The sequence below is a fragment of the Sipha flava genome, unplaced genomic scaffold (assembly GCF_003268045.1).
Source record: "Sipha flava isolate LNK unplaced genomic scaffold, YSA_version1 245_pilon_pilon, whole genome shotgun sequence".
In the NCBI taxonomy this organism is placed as follows: domain Eukaryota; kingdom Metazoa; phylum Arthropoda; class Insecta; order Hemiptera; family Aphididae; genus Sipha; species Sipha flava.
The window spans coordinates 284,323-300,763 of NW_020272893.1; the positions used below are offsets into that span (position 1 = coordinate 284,323).

Genomic DNA, 16,441 nt, shown 5'->3' on the forward strand with positions numbered 1-16,441 from the left:
ATAATAAATAAAAAAAATATTTTAAAAAAAATTGCTGCCAATCAGCGTAACTCCTATGAAATAGCACAGTAGTACTATAATTAAATCGAAAAATACAGTTACCAAGATATTATTTTATAAACATATCATTTGCCATAGTTATTCACTAGCAGGTAATGTGGTAATGTGTTTATTTAATACTATGATGTACACTGGAAAATACATCTTCAAACAACACTACTTTGTGGTATATATACATGTAATAAATATTTAAAAAGTATAATCATTTTAAATAGGTATCTATCCAGGATGCGAATTTCGTATAGTTCTAGGTATAAATATTATAAAAAAGAAACACTGATTATTTATAAACCAATTAATAATTACTAGAGGTGTTTCGGATAGAAAATTGATTGTAAACCAAGCATTGACCGAGTGAAATTTCAATATTACGCCGAGTTCCGGTGTTATTTGCGGTGCCCGAATATTAATCTTAATATCGATTAATAGCCGGTTATATGTGCATAAAAACTATTCAAATAGACCTTCCTTTAAAGAAAGTTGCATTCCAAAGTCCAAAACGTTGAAAAGTCGTTAGATTAAGCATTGAGTTACTACGCACCTAATAATAGTTTATTTTGTTTTGTATTTAAGCTAATTTCAAATTTTACTGAATAATTCTGAAGTCGGAAACTATCGAATAATTGAATAATTCGAAACTATCAAATAGTCCAAATAGTTTCGAATAATTTGGAACTATCAAATATTTGAAAAATTATCGAATAGTTCGAATGTCTCGAACAATCGATAGTTCGATAGTACTATTCGATAGTGCCCATCACTACCTAGAATCTTTATTTACAATAAGAACCAACTATTGTAAGTTGGTTCATTAATCCTGAGTGTAACAAAATAAATCATAATTTATAGCTTAGGATTTTTCCTGTTATATTGATGGGAAACAGTACTTAATTCATCGATGTAAAATTCTCGATTCCTACTATTTAAAAAGTTCCTATTTCAAAACCGGTTCTCTTTTGGTTGGATTCTTGTTATTGATTAGAATACTAAGAGTCTAGAAGTAAAATACTCTCAGACGAAGTTTCCATTAAATATACGAAATTTATTTTCACTATGGACTTTTCTAAAATACCCTCAGTGTCTTTTTTAAAAAGACAATATTAGATTATTAGAATATTTTTTGCGTGTAAAGTGTTTTCCATAAAAATAAATTATACACCGCATGTAATAGACTAATAAAATAACTAATTGCCCATTTTTTTTAAAGAAAAATCATGGAATAAGCTTAAAACTTGTCAAAAATGGAAACTATAATCCGTTCCGTCACAAACTATTTCGCAGATCAGAAATGAAAAAGTCAAAAACTTATCTAAAACAGAATATTTTTAGGTCCCATGCGATTCCATTGCAGACAGTTTTCTCTGTAAAACTTATATTGGTTTTCTTCAATTCTATAATCATGTGAAAAGGCCCAAATAAAGTTAGAATGGATTAAAATCAGCTTAATAGGTTAAAACTTAAAATGTTTCTAACATAAAATTGTTTGCTTGTTGTTAACAAAAATAAATTACTTATTAAACTTCTAAATTATTAATTATAAGTTATTAAATCATAGGTATATAATCTTTGTTTTAATCTTTATCTTTGATTTTTAAACATTGAACAAATGTAAATTATAATAATTATACAACAGCATTATCTAATTATAGAAACTCTAAATAACTTAATAAGTGAAAAAATTAATCTAAAATAAAAAAATCGACGCAGCGCTAAAAATCAAAAATTAAATTATTAATCTGAAGAATACTCGTTAAATATTAGTGATTATTTAAAATATTCGAAAAATATATATAAATTTATTTTTAAATATCTACGATGTATTCTTGAAGAATTATAATTTCTCGCCTCATAAATAATAAATTTTAGCTGCTTTGACAATATCCTATTACATAAAAATCCATCGAGTTAAATTGTTCGGTAGAAATATCATATTATATAATGTTTATTTATTTTATTAATTTAATATTTAATACAATAATATTCCAATCATACACGGTAATGATATTCATACTACGTTGATTCGGTTTAATATTAAAATATGTTTAAGATGTATAATTACGTCAATCAGTGACACGATGATGAAATGGGATTGAAGGATACAATTCGCTCAACCCTAAACATTTATTTTTCTAGTGTATCATAAACACTCGTGTGTTGGTCTGTAAATCGAATTTCAACAGCTTAACTGGCACGTAAAAGCGTTATCTAGTACACATCATTGGATACTAGTAAATTTCTGACATATCTCCTTTGAGCTATTTCTATTTAATTAAACATTAAGATATCTGAACAAAATATTATTTACAGTGAAATTATTTAGACAGAACTAAATATTCCTGATAATTTAATTATCTAGATAAATTATGGGCAGCATGCATTATATTTTAACAAAAAAAAAAAATAATAATGAAATTAATTTTGGCCCATTAATCTTTCGCCCACCCTCGGCAAAATATTTGAAAAATGACTCCTAAAACCATTAATTGCAATAATCAATAAAGAAATACACTTCCAAAATCTCAATATAGTTTTCATTTTCAGCACAACATAATACATCAAATTCATCATATCGCCGAGAAAATCCCAACTTAATTTGAAAAAAAATTATTCCATCTTGGAGTTTCTTATATATAGCTCAGGCCTTCGACCGTATGTGTGCCACATAAATTACCTAACCATCGTGCCTACGGTCTCTTCTTTAAGTTAAAGATTTTTCTTCCTACTCGTTATTATTTAATCTTAAAATTTTACTTAGATAACCGGGCATTTACGGTTATAGTACGCAACTCAAACTCGCTCACTGAATCAAAACAAATTAAAGAGGAAGTCCCTCAAGGTAGTGATCCCTCAACATCTCACATATCTTATATAATATATTTACATTAATATATAAACTTCGAACTAAATTCTATTGGTCACGTTTGCAGACGATACTCCAATTCTCGCGTCCAAAAAATCTACTGTATAAACACTCTTCAGCTTCACCTAAATAATATAAATTCCTGGGCTAAAATTAAAATTATTGATGACAAATCAGTTAAAGTCAACTTCACTCTAAGTCGAAATGAATACGTTCAACTTCAAATAAACAATAAACCAATCCAAACGCAGCCCTTAACGAAATATTTAAGAATCATTCTTAACAAGCGGCTCACGAGGGCCTAACGTATCAAGTCCAAACGCAAACAGGCAAATACACGACTTCATCTTCTTAGATCTCTTTTTAAATCTTAAATGTATTTTAAAGTCAAAACCCTTATTTACAAAGCCTTAATTTGACCTGTATGGTTATGTAGCAAATACATTTTGGGTCTCACCAAGCCATCTAATATAAGTCCTATCCAAGCCTTCCAGTCTATTAGTCTCAGACTTATAACTGGAATCCCCTGATACATTGCAAACGAATCTCTTTATACAGACCTTAAAATACCCACCATCAAATAACCGACAAAAACACATTATGACTGTTTTCACGCTAAATTAATAAGCCACTCAAACCCTCTCATCCGCAATATTTTCTTATCACTCCCCAGAATTATTAATCGTCATCTAAAAAGAAACTGGTCTAGGGAGGTGACTGATTTCTAAAAGCTAAAATAATAATAAAAAAAAAAATTCTGAAGTGTTAATGAAAAATGTCCTCTACAAATTAGTCATGTGCTGCAATACATATATAGCACTGTAACTTATTTACTTAATATTTTAGTTAACTGATTGTAAATATCTTTAAATTAAAAAAGAAAAAGAAAAATGAATACGTACCGATACCTTTATAAAACTACAAACGGTATATTAATAATGTACATCGGATTATAAGAAATGTTGATTGCGATTTATACATATGATAAAATATTTAACCAGTTAAAAAAAATATAAAAAAAAAAAAAAAAAAAAACTAAACAATATTTTCTTAGATTAGATATAATAAAAAGAAGAGCGAGGTAGGTACATGAGTTAGGAAAAATACAACTACGGGTGATTGATATAAATAAATTGTTCATTTGAAATCGATAACCATTGGTTTCGAACATCGATTCTGAGTGAAGGAGGATAGTCAAGTGGATCAGTCTCTATGCCGAAAATTAGTTTAAATTACTTTGTTGGAAAAAATATTCTAATAATTTCAAAATTAGGCCGGTTAGATACATCAAATTTAAAAAAAAATAAAATAAACTTACAACTTTTGGGCTGTTAAATGTTGTAACTAAAATGTTAATGTTTCAAGTTCTTATGATAAATATTTTTAGTTAAAAAAAAAAATTTAAAGTCGTTTAATCGACATTTGGATAGATGAACGTATTTTGGTCGAGTTTTGTCACAATGATACCACTCAAATTCTTATGAAAACAATTTTAAATAAAGGTTAAAGGCTTCTGATTGTATACCAGTCATAACAATGTATGAGACACGTTGTATTAAATGTCCAAAATCAAATTAATTATATCAACATTTCAAAGCTATACGGTTTCTATTCGTTATAAATAATTAAGTTTGTCAGTTAAAAAATTCATCAAAATAAACCTCTAGAACCTTCGAGATCGAATAGTTCCATCACAATCCATTTTAAAATCAGAGCAATCCTGTTAATCGAAATCATGTGTTGACAGACACAAAAAAAAGGGAGAAAGAAGCTAAAAATTCCTTGGTCGGTTGAGACTCGCGATCTGACGAATACAGATATGGGTGAATAGGTGTTTAAAACTTGAAACCAATGAAAACGATTCTAAATGTATGAGGTCTGAAGGTGATTAGTAAATAAAATGAACGAAACTTCATAATAAAGTAAGTTGAACTTTTAATGTTTCAATAACTTTCGCAAAAAAAAAAAAAAATAGGCCTCTAAACCAACTATAATATATTTACTATCTTTTACTTTTCCCTTTGGGTCGAAATCGTGCACACAGATGCAAAAAAAAAAAAAAAATGAAAAAAACACACACACACTTTATGGTAAGACCAATGTATAAACTTCGTTTCGTTTAGAATTTAAGAGATTACGAGAAAATAATGAACAAATCACAAATGCATTTCTCACGCTCCGCTCGGGATGCCGATACGGTGTGTCGAATTTTTTCGACTTTCGTTTATTTATTGATCCCGTTGATTGATTTTTCGCTCCCGTAATAGAAATCGCGCGCGTTCGACGATGCGGTTCCTCACCTGTAGACGGCCACGCAGACCAACGCGTTGCCGATGAGCCCGACCACGAACACCATCGAGTGCATGACGATGAACACCCATTCGGACTTCTGCGGCGTGATGTACTCGACCAGGTAGTTCTGGTACTCCTCGTCCGTCATGTTGGCCGTCTCGTCGTACTCGGTCACGTTGTCCATGACCACCGTAGGCGGCGAGGTCGCGTGTCCGCCCGCCGTGACCACGATCGCCGCCAGCACCGTGGCCAGCGACCGTGCCGACCAGCCCATCGCGGTCCTCGATCGTCCGGTCTGCAACACACGCGTACCGATTAGAACGATGCCGTTATCGTCCGTCGGCAGGATAGAGGGGGGGAGGGGGTTCGCGTCTGGGAAAATTATTACCAAAAAAAAAAAAAATAAAAACCATTTCAATTTCCATGTCAATATCCATTATTTTTATTTCTATTTTAAAGCGAAATATATTATTTTTTTAAGTTCTGAGTAGTTTTGACAATGTCCGTGGTGGACGATTAAAAACCGTGTGGTGTGAAATACGCGCGTCTTCTAGTTCCCAACCTAACCGTCTTCTAGTCACGTAGGTCACTGATAAGACGGCGACCGTACGGGAAAAATCCGTCTAGCATCCTGTGTAAAAGCCGCAATGAGTTTCATGTGTTTACTGCCGATTAAAATCCGTACGGACAAAACCGTCGTGTGTGAAAAGGTCCTATCCCGTGGTCATCGCACAGTGGTCTTCAGAATCATCGGTTTATACGGAAAAAAACACCACGTTTGAAATGTTAATTTTTTCAAATTTTTTTTTTTTTTACGATGTATAAATAAACATCCTAAGGATCCTCAAACGGAGTTTGAAGTTCCTATGTATAAATCAACGGGACTTAGAGCATATTTTTTTTTTTTTTTTACGGTTTTTACTCGTCGGTCCGGGACGCAACCGCTAGGCATTGCGCTAAAATGGTCGCAACCGTGATACGATAAACTAGGCATGATGTCAACGGTCGTATTTTACGTTGCGCAAATGTGACGTAAATGTGATCCTTCGCCACTTCTCGTCGGTTCGTCGTATAACTTCAAACTCTTTTGACAGTAACCGAATACCTCGTTTTTATCAATCCTTTTTTAGCAAAAATATTCAACTATTGAATTACTGCTGATTAGAATTAGGATTCTTCGAATTGTTTACAAAATTGTCTACAATTTACAGTATGAAATAATTAATTACTTGTAATTTAGTGTGTTTGACGAGTTATCAGAGTTTGTACTCATTGCAAAAAAATAATTATCTGGAAATTTAGATAATTCAGATCTTTGGATTTCATGCCCATCCCTAATATGTACCACTGGACTTCGACCCACTTTTATTCACTTAAATATTATTATTACTTGAAATTTAATTGAAACTTTTGACACCTATGTTTTAACACCTTCTTGTCAATAATAATGCAATTTTAAAACGTGTATATCACCCATGTAATAGTTTACACTTTCGTTAAACACGTAATGTATTGCAATTTACTAGAAGTGGTTTTAAAATACAAATATTGGTTTTATGTTATAAGATTGTTAAATAATATTAATCTCTATTCGTGTGAGCACAACAAATGAGTGTATCGATTTTATAGAAAAGTTTTTCGCTCGATTTTTTTACGACTTTTTATTAAACACTCGAAAGCTAAGCCCTAAAGCAATTCGACAAATAAGTCTTTTATTACCTCAAGAAAACAATTTCATCAACACTCAGTGTTTTAGAAAAGCTTTTATTCCAAAATCTTGATACTAAAATTATTTTTCAACCATTTTCTGCAAAAACTTATGTTAAGTGGAAAATTCACTCATTAAACATTGTATATTAAAAATGAATTTGGAAATTAAAAAAATAATACAAATATTTTATTATTGATAAAACGTTAGAACAAAATTAACGATTTAATATCGTTCATTCACCAAATTGATTCGATGTTTAAATGTTGTATAGGTTTGAATTTGTAATTCTTGAAACAAACATGAGTCAGTTTCAGATCGTAAAATTCATAATAACATTTTTTTGGATCAGTAATATTCTATTGACAACTTTTACAGACGTTTAAAAATCGTTTGTTGTTATTTATAAAACGATTTAAAATTGCATTTTTTTAAATTTTTTTTTTCGTATTTATGTACCTATTGAGTGTAAGTATGATTAAAATCATACCATAATATACGTTTATATTTTACGAAAAACGTTATTGTTAATGACACAATTTCATTTGTCGAATTTACTCATCAATGTTAATTTGCATCAACATCGAGTGCAATAAATTATTTTAAATAAAAGTAACTAGATCATAAGATCAACACAATTATTTTTTTTTTTTTTTTTTTTTTTAATGTATGAAAACTATAGGTTGGTATTCAAAATAAAATGAAAAATAAATTTTTCTTAAAAAAAATCTATAACCTAATAGGAAACACTGCAATGGACGAATAAGTTAACACACACAATTAATACTAGACTTCGGGCCTTAAAATAAAAAATCACAATGACACTACTTAAAAATTTAAGATCTTAATTAAAGTGACTAAGTAAGGTATTAATTATGAGGTCTTTTTACAATTTTCTTTTAAGTTTTGTAACTTTAGGCAAAAACGGTATTTGTAAATACGACTATGCATAATTAAAACCATGTTCCACTATTCCTTTATAGTTAATTTCTTTTTTTCTTAACTCTAAATTTAACTTCTATCATAAGAATCTGAAAATGCATCAACATACCACTACTTTTCATAAATGTTTAATGAGTAATAATATTTTTCATGACCAATCATTATTATTGTCATACACAGTCTAGACTATTAAACATATCTCTGACTGTAAATATATTTTTAACACACATAATATTCGTGTATTCATTCATACATTTTTGAAATAAGAAAATTTATAAAAATAATCTAGACATACTTAACATATGATAAAATTAATAGAAAATATCCAACACCAAATTAAAAAAAAATTATGTCATATTTTACCCAGTCCCAACAATACACTAACTAGAAGACTAGAAAAGAATACATGATCATTAACCGTTTCATAATATGACATACCAGATAAACCTTATAATAAATAAAATAACATGATGAAGCCGTTAATTAAGACTAATTAAGTAGGTATGTTAAGAGAAAAAATTTAATAAAATTATATTTTATAATAATTAATATTAGGTGACAAGAATCTGACTTGACAAAAATAAAATGAGAGGTCATGACATTTTAAAATTCACGATAAAGTGGTGATAGTAGGGAAATATTTTGATAATCGAAGTGCAAAAAAGAAGAGAGATGAATACTTTCTCATTATTCCAGTTATTTTATGATCAAATATTATGTAATTTAACAAAATTCATATTTCATGAAAAGTATTTTACTTTTCATAAGTATAAAATATTTTAAAAAGAAATAAGAAAAAAATTTGCAGATAAACGAAGTGTTAGAATTTCTCTCGGTTTCGCTTCTGTTTATATTATTATTATTCACGAGGGGAAGTATTCGCGACGTTTTCATTTCAATCGGCAACGGAACTATTTGGTAATCTTATCAGATGCCAGGTCAGTGATTAAAACATTTGGAGCCTGTTTTAGAATCTTTTGTATCTTTAAGCTTAACTACTTAATTTACAACGAGAAAGATTACTTTCAACGTAACAAAATTCATTGTTTAGGATTTTTAATATATATTGTATATCAATTCACAATTTATAACAAACAAACAAAATGGTAGCTTTAGTATAACGTATGATGAGCTAATTTGATTAGAATAATATATAATTTGATTAATTTGATTAGAATAATATATAATTAATAATATATTAATAAAAATATATAATTTTCAATAAAGGGTTCTAGGTTCCGACGAATACTGCGAAAAATGTTTAGTAATTTTTTTGTATCATTAATGCTCCCTATCGTTGAATAAATGATCTCATTCAATTTTACCGAAATGAAATTGCATTAGAATAATTATCAGATGCTATAAAATGTGTCCCTAAAATTAGTAATATTCTTGAAAAAATAAACAACTACATCTGCACAACTGTACCTTATTGTATAAATAACGAGTTATGTTGTTATACATATTTTTATTTCCATATCCGTTGACAGCTCAAATAAAACCGTAAAAGAACACAAAACGATCAATCAAATGATGTCGTAAATACATTTCTTATTTCAAAAATACAAAAATATATTTATGTAACATAAACAATTTTTATTTTTATGTAAAACATACAAAACGAATTATTCTTTTGTAAGTAGCGTAGATAAAACAATAATAAATACGTTAACGAATTAAGCCGTATTATGAAGGTAGCAGTTGATTTAAATTAAACATAAGACGTCATATTACTAATAATATAAACATTTATACGAGTAACTTCAGACACATTCCAAAACCAGAATTTAACATTTAACATTTCTGATAAATTTCTGTAACTTTAAAATAATTCGAAATAATTACAAATAGGGCTAGGGCTAGAATACGGTATAGTTTTATTACTAAAAAACATATAGTAGATGTATAATATCATTGTAAAATATTTAATTTGCCTTCATAATCATCTAAACGTGACATTGATGATGAAACATTATTTATGTCTAAACTCTGTATTACGATATGGACATAAATTATATACAATTCAAAATTGTAGTAAGCTTATGTTTTTATAGAATAAATTTTTAATTAAATAATACTATCTTAAATAAAATAAAAAGCACAAATCGAATTTACTGGATTTTTCTATTATAACACATGCAATTTTCATATTTTAGAGCATGGATATATTCGATATGAGCCAGTTCTAATAGACTTAAAGTAGTTGATTTAAGTGCAATTTAAAATTAACTGCCTAATATTGTATAAATTTGCTTAATATTCCATTCCATAATAAACAACTTTGATGTTTATTTTTAAGATCTTCTCCCACTGCAATCAACTTAATGTTACTATATATTAATTTAGTCATATATTTACTTTATTTCAACATATTTTTGTGTACAAATTATGTTTGTATTTTTTTTTAGAATTAAATAATTATTATTTATGAAAAATGTAGTATGCATATTACATTTTAAAAAGGCTGTGAATTAAATTTAACTCATTTTAACCCTATCAGACCTATGTCGATTTGAAAATAATGTTCTCACATTTAAAATGAACCAGAATTTGTTTGCATCCATCAGCTCCTCTTAATTTGAGAGACTTTTATAAAAATATTCACAATACTCGCACGAAAGACGCGTCTAGACGAGTCACTGAACTCATAGCTCCATATCTACAATTCGGCCTGTTATATTTATTAATAATCGCTATCGCATTTTTATCACTGCGACTCAGGTACAGGTGATAAGTATATTTTATAATACAACCGTATTTTCACTTTAAAGTGGAACCAATCTAAGTTATATTGTCTCATATTTATACAAAATTAAAATTTGTGTTACTCAAACTTTTTGTGCGATTCATCAAAATGAAAAAAAAGGTTAAAGGTTTGTATAAATTTAATTATAATAATTATAACATAGTAGATATTTTAAATTTATATTTATTTTAGCCGGTACAAGTCACGAAGGATTTAATGATTATACGTATGAAGACTTCTTTAATTTTTTGAGTCAAAGAGGAAATTTAAACCCACAAAATATTACTTCTAGGACGATTTTACAGGATATAATTAAAATTAAGTATGAAGGTAATAAGTGGGATGGAGAATACGAGAAAATTATTAAAGATAAAATTATCTCGAATTATATATCAAATTATTAATTTTCTCAGTAGTTTTATCAAAAAAATGGACTGCAAGTAACAGAAATTTAAATAAATTCATTAAAAAAAAAATGCTGATTGGCTTCAAATAGAATTTCGATTATCGCCATTAAATACCAATACAAAATTTAGTACCATTGGTAGACCAAGAAAACCGTTATTTGAAAGTTTTGATAGGACTAAAAAGTTAAAAGTGAAGCATTTAGTAGATTCTTAGACGTCTCCTGAACTTAAAAATTCTATTCAACAAAATTACGTAAATCGGATAAAAGGAATGTTGCTAATGTTCTTAGTAAAGCTATGAGTACACCTAAATGAGCTTCAAAAATTAAAAAAATGCTATCATATCCAAATAAATTAAAACCTGTTTCTTATTCTCCAGAATAAGTTTTAATAATTAGTGTATAATTTCTTAATTATTATAGGTGTGTAATTCGATAACAGAAACATTCAGTCAAACTTGTTATACATGTAAAGTTACTCCTAAAAACAGTAATAATATTGATGAATTAAGTAAAAAAAGAATTAATCCAGACAATTTGAAATTCGGCCTTTCTTCATTGCATGCATGGATACGGTTTTTCGAATGTCTTCTACATATTGCATATCGGTTGGACTTCAAGACTTGGCAGGTAAATAATTATATTATTTGTTTAATTTCATATTACTTTGATAATGTATAAGTAATTTTATCATAATGTATAGGTCAGAAAATCAGAACATAAGGCAATGTTTTCTGCTAAAAAAATCCTTATCCAAAGTAAATTTCGTAGTGAAATTGGTATATTGGTAGATGTCGTATTGCTAGTGGATACAAAATTAATACAAACGCATTCGAAAATTATGGTATTGAAACTGCAAGAAATGTTGTCAAACTATACCTATGGTTTTATATGCCCCCTTCAGTACATAAAATTCTAATTCACGGAGCGCGGATGTTATTCCTTATGCAATTCTTCCGACAAGTAATTCTTATAAAAATTAGGCATACCTTTTTTTACTGACATAATATATATGCAATTAAATATTTTTAGGACAACTTTCAGAAGATGCTCAGGAATCGCGTGACAAAGATTATAAAACATTTTGACAACATAATACTAGGAAAATATCCAGAATAATGACGAAAACGGATCTCCTTCACATTTTATTAATATCAACCGATCCTTTTATTTCTTCAATTCGACAAATAAAAAATAATATTAAATTTGAAAATTCCCCTTAAGTAAAATCAATTCTCATAATATCCGATTCAGATTGTAATAGTGAAAGTGATTCAGATAAATCGGACAATCAGGACATAATTAGGATAATTATGAATTATTCATCATCACAACGAAATTAAATTGTTATATTTGTTTATTTAATATTATTATTTTGTTAAAAATTTGGAAAAAATAAATTAAGATTGATAAAATGCTTTGATGTTTTAAAATACAAGGTACCTCCCTCATATTGCTCCTATGGACTCCTATAAACAGACCATACCAGTTGCACAATCATTGCAAAACTTGAGTTTAGCGGTCTTATAAATATATAAATTTATGTAAAATATAATTGTTTAAAAAATGTAAAAATAATACATCCCCTACTGCGCCCTTAATTAAGGATCAAATCAAAAAACTTACGCAAAATTTGAACTTAGCATCCTTAAAAATTATAGGATTGATATCTCACACAATGTTATGTAATATAGTTTTAGAGCAATTAATTTATATAAGCTAAGAATGCATTTCATCCCACTGTGCGCCGCTGACAAGACCACTAGAAATATAACCATTCGAATCCTCTTGGGAGATTCACACCGTCTAGCATTTGGAGTCTGAATTGTAGACCTTCCCGAAAGACTTTCCGCGAAAGCTGTTTAATTTCAATATAAGTGGTAATATATCGTGGGCGTCCTATATAAACGATATAAACAACTCCTTTTAAAAATATCCGATTTCCCGGCCATTTCTTGCATTTGACTGAGATAATATATGTTTATTATATTATAATAATACGGATAGTGAATTGCATCGGACTAATTAGGCACGTCGCTACTTTATACCGATCGTCATCAGTTATTGCGCGATTGTAAATACACTTCATATTATTATCGTTCATAACAAATATACATATATAAATATATATTTTTTTTTTTTTTTACAATTTTACACAGTTGAAGTGATTCGTATTTCTCATATGATAGAAATACGGTTTTTTTTAACTTTTTCTTGTTTTATCTAATTCGGTATTAAACATTCGACATCATTGTATAGTAAGTAATCAAAGAAAACTGAATTCAAACTTGGATTTGATTGAACCAATGATATATTTATCACTTAATCAATTATTTTATAACATAATTGTACTAATTTTCACAAAATTGAGATGATAAACAACTAATCTGTAATATCGTTTACATGATTGTGAAACTTATAAATGTGTCTAAAATATAAATGCACTTAATAAGGTACGCTAAAATATAATTCTATATTAGTTGTATACATTCCAAGCTTGAGGTTCCGTACTGTATAGAATGCCGGATTCAACACTTTGCCGATAACATAGATAGATTCAGTAAACATAATATCCTTAATAAACCTCAAAAAAACCTTCCACGTGCACATCATAGCCAACTATTGAAAACTGCAGCTATAAAAAAAAAACCAGCTGTTACACGGACTTCATATATATATATTTATTTATTTATTATGCAATAATAGAACAAAATAATATAGTAAAAGGCACGAATGCGGTCACGTAAAAAGGGCTTCGTACATTTGAAAACTACTGGGGGAAAATGTAGGAAAAATATTAACGAAACGAAAAATCGCACATAGGTATTCATTTTTTTTCACTTGAGTCGACTCGAAATGAACTTGTATTATGGAAGAGCAAATAGTGCGTTCGATTGTATGCATTATGCTTATAACTATAGCCTATATAATAATAACGAAATCGTTGAAAGCTGAGTGCTCTTTTTAGACGATACATTGTCGTTCAATCACTATAACAATAACTAATACATAATACATACACACATGCGTATAATAGTAAATATGAATATACATTTGAAGTGAACGAAATTATCAGTTCGATATTAATCTACAGTGTGTATTATTGTGTGATGTAGAGATAATTTAGCACGATATTTGATTAAAAGTAAGTATCTTCAATATTCGTGTATGAACGCGTTCAGTCAACATAATGTGAATAAATCGAATCCTACAATAAAAAAAAAAAAAAAAAAAAGAGGATTTGAGAAAAAATTATAATTTTCTATACACCAATACCCCACATGGAAGCTAAACTAGAAAAAAAATCTAAGAGGCTTAAAGTTTTATAACGCGTATTCGGGTGTGATCCATATATTATCTTATTAATTAGCTAGCATAGAAAATGCCTACCGGTTCATAGTTTAAATTAATTTAACCAAACTTTTTATTCATAAGTAATTCTGTTTCAAATTTCAAAAATTAAAATGCTTTGAAATGTTTCAAATCAATTATAAAAAGACTAAACATTTTAAAATTGTTATTAAATATAAGTACACAAACCCGTTTTTTATTTTATTTTATTTTTTGTAATTTACAGTAGATATATAAACATAAATTTAAAATTATAATCGATAATTTACCCTATAATATCAAACAAATTTTAAATTTTATAATTTAATTTTAACTATTTGACTAGGTTTTAACTCTTAGTTTTCCTTTAAAATATCTGAATCCAATTGATGCCAGTGGCGGTCAAATGGGGGGGTGAGGGGGATAGATACACCCCCATTACCTTTTTTTAAGTATTTATATTTCATCCGTATTATACATAATATAATATAGGTATTCATTTATTTACTATTTAAAAAAATAAATATACTGTACTTATTAGTTATTATACAGTTTCTAGGCTGGAATAAAATTAACAATTCAAACATAAAACACTAAAATATTAATTAAAACAAACTTTTTAGGTTTTTTTCATTTCTTTTATAGTTAAATTATAAGAATGTATGAAATTTAAATTTAGTACTTAATGCTTAACATAATATATTATATTATTATATGAATTGTGTAATTATATTATTTTAGAGTCGTCTCAATGGTTTAGCCACTATGGCTGTTCATCGTGGAGTTGTCAATATAACTGCAGACGAAGTACTGGACAAATAGGCAAAAAAAAACCAGAAAAATAGATTTAATAATATAAATATCATAAATAATAATTAATAATATCATTAATATAATATCATTTTCATGTTTAAAAATAAAGATTTTTATATAGTGGTTGTTAAAAAAATCAGCAACATCCCCCCATGACAAAATCATTTGACCACCACTGATTGATGCTGAATAACTATTGGTAATTTAAATTATGAAACTAATATAATTTATAAAGCTTATATTTACAAAATAATGCTGTGATACTGTTTAATAAAAATTAAATTTAAATGTTTTTCGTTGGCTTTCAAATGATTAATGACAAGCACGTTAAAAATAATTAAACTTGTATAATAATTTATATAGTTCTATAATAAATCTATACTTAAAATGATTAATTAATTTTCGAACGAATTTGTTTGAAAAAAAAATCACCCCACATCAATAGTGTACAAAAATACTTATTATATTGGCATGTTTAATAAAATTATAATTTTATTTATTCAGTATCAATACTAAAGTGTCAAGAACTTTTAGTTCTAATAATTCTTACGCAAGCCTTATTAGTAATTTTTTTTAGTGATTGTTTGTGAAAATATTATAATTCATAGTTTTATAGTTGTAATAGTAGTATTGTGTAATTTATTAAAAAGAAAAAAATTACTCATTTAATAGTATTTGATATTTTCATCAAATAATAAACTTTTATGAAATACACGATAACTTCAAAAGGTGTATAGCTATTAAAAATAAATTGAGTTCGTTAAGTAAAATATAAAACTATTTCAAGTATATAGTAATTTGTATATATAGTACATAATTGTATATAGAAACTTTTTAAAGTAAAAAATGCATCGCTTAAATGTTTTGTTATTTATATGTATGAATAATATAAAAAAGAACACAAACTAACTACAATCACTTGTCGATCTTCACTCCGTTTCATCTAAAACGGTTTTACATAATTATTTTAAATTTTATATCAACATTATGTAATATAATCACAGAGATAACTATTTTAAATGGAATTCTTTAATAAAATCTTAATGAATAATATAAAAGTTAAAATTTTAATCATTTTAATCATTTTTTTATCTTTTATTTCAAGTGTTTGGTATTTGTAAGTAGGACAAAATGAACATATCTAACTTAGATTACCAGCATTCTTTAATCACTAACCATTTTGGTATTATTATTAGAATAAGTTTTAAAGTTAAGAAAGATAATAATACTTCGTAAATCAATTTGTAATGCTGATAATTTCTATAAACTATTATTTGTGCAATA

At 27.7% G+C, this 16,441-nt stretch overlaps 1 protein-coding gene across 2 annotated transcripts in view; it reads right to left on the minus strand.

The window, feature by feature from the left end:
• The window catches only part of LOC112684204 (orexin receptor type 2-like), a 203,364-nt gene that overhangs the window by 168,352 nt on the left and 18,571 nt on the right, over window positions 1-16,441 (minus strand). For both annotated transcript variants that reach the window (XM_025555584.1, XM_025555583.1), the window contains exon 2: window positions 5,221-5,507. In XM_025555584.1, the coding sequence (XP_025411369.1) occupies window positions 5,221-5,486 (266 nt within the window). In that variant the 5' untranslated portion in view covers window positions 5,487-5,507. The remainder of the gene's footprint in view (window positions 1-5,220; window positions 5,508-16,441) is intronic.